Source organism: Penaeus monodon, chromosome 42 (assembly GCF_015228065.2).
Source record: "Penaeus monodon isolate SGIC_2016 chromosome 42, NSTDA_Pmon_1, whole genome shotgun sequence".
NCBI lineage: Eukaryota > Metazoa > Arthropoda > Malacostraca > Decapoda > Penaeidae > Penaeus > Penaeus monodon.
Window position 1 is genome coordinate 3,173,454 of NC_051427.1, and position 10,000 is coordinate 3,183,453.

At 35.5% G+C, this 10,000-nt stretch overlaps 2 protein-coding genes across 5 annotated transcripts in view; both read left to right on the forward strand.

Moving 5' to 3' along the window:
- LOC119599444 overlaps positions 1–2,509 on the forward strand; it is a 2,971-nt gene extending 462 nt beyond the window's left edge. The window contains exons 1-2 of the mRNA XM_037949224.1: positions 1–1,003; positions 1,312–2,509. The exon at positions 1–1,003 is cut by the window's left edge and continues 462 nt beyond it. Coding sequence (XP_037805152.1) covers positions 1–1,003; positions 1,312–2,054 — 1,746 coding nt within the window. The 3' untranslated portion in view covers positions 2,055–2,509. The remainder of the gene's footprint in view (positions 1,004–1,311) is intronic.
- Positions 1–8,746, forward strand: part of LOC119599445 (BTB/POZ domain-containing protein 6-like) — a 14,596-nt gene extending 5,850 nt beyond the window's left edge. For 2 of the 4 annotated variants that reach the window (XM_037949229.1, XM_037949228.1), the window contains exons 2-7: positions 2,773–2,906; positions 3,207–3,346; positions 4,485–4,689; positions 5,892–5,991; positions 7,220–7,343; positions 7,672–8,746. In XM_037949229.1, coding sequence (XP_037805157.1) covers positions 2,775–2,906; positions 3,207–3,346; positions 4,485–4,689; positions 5,892–5,991; positions 7,220–7,343; positions 7,672–8,407 — 1,437 coding nt within the window. In that variant the 5' untranslated portion in view covers positions 2,773–2,774 and the 3' untranslated portion in view covers positions 8,408–8,746. Of the gene's footprint in view, positions 1–2,772; positions 2,907–3,203; positions 3,347–4,484; positions 4,690–5,891; positions 5,992–7,219; positions 7,344–7,671 lie in introns of all 4 variants that reach the window. The other 2 variants (XM_037949225.1, XM_037949227.1) reach the window with 1 other exon arrangement.
- Positions 8,747–10,000: the final 1,254 nt, after the last annotated feature.

Below are 10,000 nucleotides of genomic sequence, written 5' to 3' on the forward strand. Positions count from 1 at the left end.
TCAAAGATCGTCCAGTGTATTTATAACTTGGATGAAACGGGTTTCCCAATGGACCCATCAAAGTCCAAGACAATTGGGTCAAAGGGAGAAAAAACAGTGAGGCTCACACATGGCGCTAACAGAGAGAACATTACCGTCCTCGCAACATGCTGTGCAGATGGTACATGTCTTGATCCCCTTGTAGTTTTCAAGGGCAAGAAAATGCAGTCAACTTGGATAGAAGAGGAAGCACTCCCAGGCACACAGTATGCTGTTACTGAATCTGGATGGATGACAAGTGCTGTGTTTGAGGACTATTTTAAGACATTAGCAAAAAAGACTGCTAACACCCGTCCATTACTGGTAATCCTCGATGGACATATAAGCCACACTTCACTGACCACTGTGGAGGTGGCAATCCAGGAGAATATCTCATTAATCAAACTACCTCCACATTGTACCGACTTGCTTCAGCCTTTAGACGTTGCCTGTTTCGCACCAATGAAATCAAACTATGATGCAAAGCTTACACAATATGTGCAGACATCTGGCGCACGAGAACCGCTTAGAAAATCAGGATTTGTTAACATGCTATGTAGCATCTGGAGGCAAAGTCTTTCAGAAAATAACATAAAAGCTGGCTTCAAGGCAACTGGCTTAATGCCCATTGATAAGACAAAGTATAACAATGAGAGGCTAGATCCTATCAAATTGGCAACATACAACTCATGGGTAAGCAAAGGGATGCCAACTAATGAGAATAATGACCCAATTCTTGAAGAGATACCCGAGCCAAATAATCAGGAAGAGCCACAAATTGAACTGCCCATTGAACCAATTAGGACATCAACACCAGCTCCTACAACACTCACTCATACAGATTCAAAGGCAGGCTGCAGCCACTGGACAAATGATCAGTCTAATTCATTAACTAGTCAAATTAATCAAGATGCAGAGAACAATACTTTGAGTAAATTCAGCACAGCAGAACTGGTTGATGAACTGCAAAGAAGAGCCCCTTCAGGTAAGACTTTAGACTTTCTACATAACAAGAAGTTATCATACAACAGCATAGGTCATAAATATATACATTAAATGACAATATACATATTTCAGTTTAAAAACATGAAAAATATGATATAAATCCAAGTCATGATTAAAACAATCTATTAAAAATCAAATTTTGTATAATATTCACGTTAATAAATATATATATATATATATATATATATATATATATATATATATATATATATATATATATATAATGCTTAAAATTGCTAAAATTTTCTAAAACTGAACTAAAACTAACCATAACATTTTAAAATCCAGGTATGAAGTACACCATCACTTTGGAGTTAAAACCTACTGAAACCACTCTGGAGGAGGTGCTCCATGCCCGTTGTCGAAGTGCTACCCCAGTTATGAAACGTAGAAGAGTAATACCTATGAAAGGACAGGTTATTACCAATGAAGAGTGCTTAAAAGAGATCAAGAGTAAAGAGGAGAATAAAATGCAAACAGCTAAGCAAAACAAAAAGACAAAGCAGCCCCCAAAGAAAAAGAATGTTGAAGTTTCAGACACAGATTCCACAACTGTATCCACTGAGGAAATGGATGATGGCAACACTTCCAGTGATATCTCGCTGTCTGACCTGCTGCCTCCTATGACCCCAGAAGCTACAGATGAAGTCAATGAACAAGAGAATGCTGGCACTAATCATGATATGATGCCTAAGCTGAGTGATGATTCTGTGAACAAATATTATGCTGTATTTTACACTGATCCCAAGTTAAAATATTATTGGGGTAAGGTGACAAAGACCTTTACAAATGACGATGACGACGATGACATTGAAAAGGTGGAAGTTGACTTCCTTCACCAAAAGGCATTTAGTAGTAACCCACATGACTGGACATGGTGCGAAAGACCAGTAAAAGACATTGAAGTATTAGAGTCACAGTATATATTTTATGGACCTGTTCTCCCAGAAATCAAAAAAGGAGTTTTCATTTTCCTTGATGTAGAGGCAAATGCCTGTCTTCTTCGTCTTAAAAAGGAAGGGCTCTGTTAATTAATTTTATTAACAGAATGGATCTGACCTAGTACTAGGGTCATTATTTACCCTATTCATTTTTTCCCCACGTGATTTTTTTTACCCCAAAATGGTAATTTTTTTCCCTACAGGCAAATTTGCCAAATTTTTCAAATAATTCAGTTTGTTTAGTGATTCTTAGAGAAAATTCATCTCTATGAACTCTATTAGAATCCAATGTAATTAAAATTTAGAGAAGTTTCAGCCCTTTTATTTTTTGCCCCTCACAATTCATTTCTTACCCCATTTGGGGGCAACAAATGATTATGTCTTTTTCAGTTATTAAGAAAAAAATATAAAGATTAGAACAAAAAAGTGTACAACATTGAAAGCACAACAGGATTACATATCTTATGGTGTATTTGTTTTTTTTCTAAGGCAAGTATTATGGGCTACAGGATGATGTTAATGAAAACTTTCATTTATTCCCCCGAATGACTTTATATATAATATATATGTAATATATATATACATAATATATAAGTAATATATATATATATACATAATATATAAGTAATATATATATATATATATATATATATATATATATATATATATATATATATATATATATTTATATATATTACTTTAGTTCCTGGTAAACTGTCTCATTGTCTGTTACATCAGTGTTAGACCATTCAACTGCAGTTAGTCTGTGAAATAGCCTGTTGTATCCTACTGGGTCTTTGTCCTGCAGAGATGGCACAAGGAACATCGAACGTGGACTGGCAGACGAGTTTAACACAAATACACCAACGTGCAGGCCATGTCCTCCAGTCGGGCCAGTGGTCGGACTGTACCTTTATTGTTGGAAATGAAAATAATCAAAAGGTAGGCAGTATTTGTCCCTTGCGCTGGTTGCTGTATTATAACTGGTTCAAGTAGAAGATAAAACCAAGGAGAATTTTTCCCATCTTTTCTTTTGAGTAGTTTCATTTTTACCATTTTGAGATTTCGTTTAGAAATAATGCCCAATTTATAAGCTTCTGGTATATGACTTTGTAGAGTTGTTTGTTCGTTTGTTGCTGGGAAGGGAAAAAAAACTTTTAATGTTAAATCAAGCTTGGTAAAAGAGAAAACAGATATGCAAGATTTGACTTAGTTATGCTTATCAGTAATATTGCTTAGCAGACCCTGCGTGGCCACCGTCTCATCCTTGCCATGTCATCACCTGTCTTTGAGGCGATGTTTTACGGAGGAATGGCCGAGAAGGAGGACAAGCCAGTTGAAATCCTGGACGTGCAGCCGGAGGCATTCAAAGCATTGTTGCAGTAAGTAGTAACAAGGGTTTTGTTGGAAGTTAGGCAGGGGAGAAAAAAAGAAAAAGTTATTAGATGCGGAAGATACGTGTAGATGATGTAATTCCTAGCCTTAGCCTCTCATTACATGCCGGAGCCACCATTTAACTGATGCTCATCCAACCCTAGAATATGTTAGCAAATGATAAAAAAATAATAATTTATTCTCTATTAATTTTACTGATCTTTCTTGATCATCATTGGATATTCTTTACAAAACACAGCACAGTTTCTAGAATATAGGATAAATTGCTTGTTTGTGGGTGTTGTGTTCTTAGCTTAAGTCCATCCATGAAAAGTGAGAGAAGTCACTTTGTTTAAAGTTTATGAATTATCAACAAAGAAAAACAGAAATTTTCTTCAGACACACCTCACTTTTAGTTTATAAGAGATTAGTGATTTTTTTTAGAAATGCTTTGTTAATGTTCAGTTACTCTAATGATAAGAAAGGAATTACTGTAGGTTGCTCACTCTAAAGTTTTTTTGCCAGCGATTTTACTTAGATTAGAATTAAATTGTAACAGAGAAAATACCTTTTATCAAATTTATTAAAAATATATAGTGACCTTGGTTGTATTAGATCTAGTGATACAGAGGGGAAAAGATAATTACTTTGTAGGTAAACAGACATAAAAGTTATGACAACAGATATGTCATAATCCTTAGGAAGTGGACAGAATGTTGCAATCATTGTTGTACCAAGACATGTGGTCTTCCCTGCTCAGAGATGGGTGGAAAGCAGATAACTTTTGATGACTAATATACAGTTTTGATGTATTGTTTCAGTGCTTGTAATTAATTGTAGAGTGAACTATTCACTCTCCCATTCTTTGTTTGTTTTGAGAGACTATTAGAAAAAAATAACTTTATTAGGGTGAAGTGCTGTAAGTAGTGTGTGCGTGCGTGTGTGTGTGCGTGGGCATGTATGCATGTGTGCATTATATAAATCAAAGAATTGTTATATACATGTAAAGATTCCCTCATTAATCTGTACTTACTATATAATTCCTGTCATATTCATACATGCATTATTTTGTAAAAAAAAATAAAATAAAATAATAAAAAATAAAGATATTTTAAGGTATAGACAACCCATATTTTGAAACTTCAGGTACATCTACAGTGACGAGATAAACCTCCAGTCCTTTGATCAAGTCTGCGAAATTTGTTATGCTGCCAAAAAATACATGATTCCGGCCCTAGTGGAGCAGTGCACAAAATTCATATGGAGCGACCTGCACCCGGGAAACATGTGTCGGGCTTATGAGTTCGCCAGGCTCTTCGAAGAACCAAGTCTGATGGACAAATGCTTACAGGTAAGGCTAATGGGTGTGTGTGTGCATGTGCATGCGTGTGCCTGTGCCTGTGTGTGTGTGTGTGTGTGTGTGTGTGTGTGTGTGTGTGTGTGTGTGTGTGTGTGTGTGTGTGTGTGTGTGTGTGTGTGTGTGTGTGTGTGTGTGTGTGTGTGTGTGTGTGTGTGTGTGTGTGTGCATGCGTGTGCGTGTAAGTGTACGTGTGCATGTGCGTGTGCGTGTGTGTGCATGTGTTATTACCGTACACATAAGCTACTATTATATGAATAATGTGGAGGAGAGCACAGTTGTGTAATCCAGCAGCCAAGTTAAGCCATTTTCTTGCAAGGAAGCTAAAAAGTAGCTGCCAGTTTATTAAAAATATTACTATTATTATTGTTGTTCTTGTTTTTGTATATAGCATTATTATTATTATGTTATTATGTTTTGTTTTTGTTGTTATAATTATTGCTGTTACTATGTTTTTTTTATTATCATTAGTGGTATTATTATTGTTAATATTATTATTATTATTAATATTACTATTATTGTTATTGTTATTTTGTTTTGTTTTTTGTTTTTTTGTTTTGTTATTATTATTATTATTATTATTATTATTATTATTATTATTATTATTATCATTATTATTATTATTGTTATAATTATTATTATTACCAATTATTGATTTTTTGTTGTTATTATTACTACCATTATTATTGTTTATTTTCTTATGTCAAGATTTCTGTTAATAAAATGGATAGAATTTTTATTTTTATTCTCGTAATTTTTTTTTCTATTGTTATTATTATTGTTGTAATTACTATTTCTATCCTCTGCTTTTTATTGTTGTTGTTTTTGTTATTGTTATTAATAATTTGATTACTATTATTGTAATTATTATTATTATTATTGTTGTTGTTGTTTTATTATTATAAACATTGTCAATGTTATCATCATTATTTTTGTTATGATTGATATTAATGTTTGATATGATTGTGATTGATATGTCATCCAGCCTTTTTCACAAAGCAATTTGTTTGCCATCCAGTTAAAAGCTTGTTTTACAATGATAATTGATTGTGAAAAAGATTTAATCGCAACTGTCTTCACTAGATATTTTAGCGGCTAAATGAAAATGATAAATAAAAGAATTATTACAAATGATGTATCTAAATGAAATTATTATATGAATTATTTATTACCTTTTTTCTCCCCCCCCCCCCCAGATCCTTCACTCCAAAACAGAATTAGTCATTAAGGATGCATCTTTTGAGGAAATCGAAGCAACAACCCTACGAACCATCTTGCAACAGGAGAACCTTGCAGGTTGGTAGGATGTTGCAGGCAGCGTGAGGTTGTTTGCAATCAGTGATAGTTATAGGCATCAGCTTCATTTAGAATTTAATTAGACTTATGATCATAGGTGTCTTCATTGACAAAAGTTAGATTTAAAAAAATATGTAGTTTTGTTTGATCTAAATGTTGGGCAGTGAAAATCTCTAATTTAGTCCAAGTTTACCATGAAAGAAGTTGCAATTTTATTCGTGATTTGTGCCATTGCCAAAGTTAATGCTGGTAGTAGAATAAATATTCACAATATTATAGACTCTCTGAAGATAATTGATTACAGCAATATGTTAGAACTACATACTGCGATAAATCTTACTTCTATAATGACAGTAGTATTACACATGTTATATATTCAACTAAAATTTGGGCAACCACAGCTGTGAATCTGTGTGGTGCCATTTGTATTTTTGAATAGAAAATTGCAGTAACTATGTAGAAAACGGATCAATTAATGGTTAACAATAAATTAGAATGGGCCTCCAAAGTCTATTTGTCATTACTGATTTGTGATCATCTTCATCAGTCTTTGACTCCCTACGAAAATGTCTATGACAGGCAGTTTTTGTCTAAGACTCGACCGTGTCTGCAAATTTGACTCAGCTGATGATTATTCCACTTTGGAAATGATATGAAAAGCTTCGGGGTCTCTTTTGATAAATTACCAAACGTTAATTGAGCAATCTCCTACACTTTTATTGTTAAATTTTATTTAAAGGACACAAATAAAGCACGCACCTCTACAGCCGATCCAATGATAATAAATATAGGGATGCCACATTACATTTAGATGTACTTCATGTGTAATATTACCATTGTGATATAAGCAAAATTTATTACCATATTTCCCTTATCGTGTTATTACAATAGATTATCAAAATGTGTGTTCTATTACCAGCATTAACTTTGAGATATGGCAAAGGGGCAAATCTTAGATAGAATCGCAAAGAACAGTCTTAGACCTTTTGTGAATACCACCCCAGGACTTCACTTATGCAATGTAGTTTCTCATCTTTTTTCTTAAAGAGTTTGAATTATTTATACCCTAGTTCTGTAAGAAGCCAAATATGTAAGCCCCTGTTCATATCTCAGCTTTACATGTATCAGTTTTCAGGGTAATGTAAGTACTTTTGCACCTGTGTTCATGAATTTATGAATTACACACTAAATGATGTCCTTTTTTTTTTCTTTTCCTTTTCCCCACCAGTATCAGAGGCCATGCTGTGGGATGCGTGCGTTCGGTGGGCAAAGCAAGAGTGTGGGAGGCAGTCGCTGGAAGCCACACCCCTCAACCAACGAAAGGTCTTGGGTGAGAATCTGGGTCTCATAAGGTGCGGTTTTGTTCCAGTTGGCCTTTGATTTTGGTTTCGTTGTGTTAATCCACGTCCTTTATTTTGAGAGGAAGTACTTTTCTGTTTGATGTGACGGATGATTGTGTGGGTTGAGTTTATACTGTAGGAAGGAGCATTTCTGCGAACGAGGACAGAGGAGAAGATAGTGTAGATAGTGAAGTATAAAGAAATCACACAATAATAATGAGAAATATTGTGGATGACTGAGAATAGAAAAAGACACTAGAAAACATTAGAACATTCTTAGGGGGAGGGGCAGAAGGATTAAGAATAAGATTAATTCATCTGTTGCTCTTATGTCCACCAGATTCCTGACATTTAGCCCAACAGAGTTTGCGAACGGACCAGCCATGTCGGAAATCCTGACCAAGGAGGAGAGCTTCACACTCCTCATGAACATCTCTTCCCCGGGCGTGACTCCCATCCCCAAACCCTTCTGTCAGAGCCTGAAGAGGAGACAGAAAGAGCCGTCACCTCCCCCGCCAACGCCGCCAGACCCGAGGAACATAGGAAACCTGAGGGATGAGGTGCAGCTGAGGTGCACCTGCGCCGGAGATATCACCACCATCCTGATCAACGACCAGCTGGTGGACTTCTCACTGTCCTTCTCTGTAGACAGCAGCATCTGTATCTATGGCGTGGAGATGCCTACGCAGATGGTCCCACAGACTCTGGAGCAGCAGCCGAACGGGCAGCCAGTTCCCCAGAGCTACTCAGAGCTCATCTATGCCTTTCTGCAGGACTCGGATGGCTGCCGACTCACCTACACCCACTTCACAGCTCGCGTGCCGTGGAATAGCACCATGGAAGTTATGTTCAACCGGCCTGTGTACATCACTCCTAACAGGACGTACAAAATTGGTGTCGTCATGAACAAAGTGGGACGGTACCCACTCTACGTGACCAACCATTTTGTGTCGGTTGAGTATGTGACCTTCACCTTTGGGCAGGACAGGTCACGGGACGGACTCATCAAGGCGCTCATCTTCGGTTGCATGCCACCAAGAATCCCCTCCAGCCCCAGCCCCTTCTGGCCGTACTGAGGTTCTCTCGTACTCTCTTCCCCTTTCCTTACTTTTGCGTCTTCTCTGCCTTCTCTGCATCTTTCTCTTCATTTCTTTTGTTCTCTTTCCTCTTCTTTTTTTCCTTTTCTCTCTCTCTCTTTTTCTAGATTATGTAAGTCTTGCTGTGATTCTGTCATTGCTTGTTGACAATAGTAGTTGTATTTGAGCTGCATAATTGTACTTAACATTGTAGATTTTGTATATAGTATTTTCCATAGTTTTTTTTTTTTTTTTCTTTTATAAACAAATTATGCTCTTAAGACAGATTTATTTATATGCATTTTAGATTATATTGTATGAAATAAAGTTTTAAATTAAGATGGTTTAGTTTCGAAATACTCGAAGGAAATTTCTCTAACGATCGTTTTTTTCATGTGCAATGAATGGTGGTGATGAGATTAACATCTATTATCAAAGATAAGCGTGGTTTCAGCCATACTCTAACAAAATACTGATAATGCAAGGATACCAGTCCTATGTTGCGGATTTCAATGCACATCTGTTTTCAGAGTCCAGGTAAGTTGTAGGAAAAGGCGAGGCAGAGTCTAAATAAGTATGATTTTAGCCGCAACTTTCAAGTGCACTGAGTATTAATGCTCACTGGTTCTGCCAAGTGTCGCAGAGCACAGGCCCGAAGCTAAATTTTCTCAGATTTTATATACATATTTAGAGTGGGAGGATAAATTGGGAGGTATTACTGTACTCTAGAATTTGTTGTTTATTTACATATATGAGTACAGTAGAGTGTTATACAGCACACATGACATGATTATTTCTTAAATGAGACTCATTTCGTCGTCTAAGTTTTCTCATGTCTAATCTTAAGTTAGTATTCAGCTTCAAGAATCCAAAAAGCAGAGTAATCCAACAAAAAGAAAAAAAATTGACCTTATCCACTAAGTCAACCCTTACAATTTTTATTTCAACTGAAATGCTGAAAATAGTTTTCTTTCTGTAGACTGTTTCCATGCAAGGCAATGTTGGTTTATGCTACATTAATTTATTCTGTGTATATGCATATATGTACATATATATATGTGTATATTTTCTCTCTCTCTCTCTCTCATATATATATATATATATATATATATATATATATATATATATATATATATATATATATATATAGAGAGAGAGAGAGAGAGAGAGAGAGAGAGAGATTTCGAAGTTAAGTTTTAACAGGTGTTCTCTGAAATTATGAAATGTTCTAATTCATGTAAACCATGTGTTCTATGCTCTCACTCACTCGCTAAATAGCTTATGCAAAAACGTAGGGTCATGAAAGTATCGTCAAACAGGGATAAGTTAAAATTAGCTGAACTAACAAAGACTGTAAATAAAAAGAAGAGAGGTGGATGTATGAAAATTAATTGCTCAAATTATAAATGAAACGGTGATCTCAGGTACCAACATGAAAACAGCTTAAAGAAGACTCGGAATAGAGAGAAATCAAATGTATGCAATAAAGAAACCAGATGGAGAAGTGATATATAATAAGAATGAAATCATAAGAGTAGTGGAAGACTTTTACAGGGATCTATACAACTCAAATGGACAGCCACGGACAGAAGA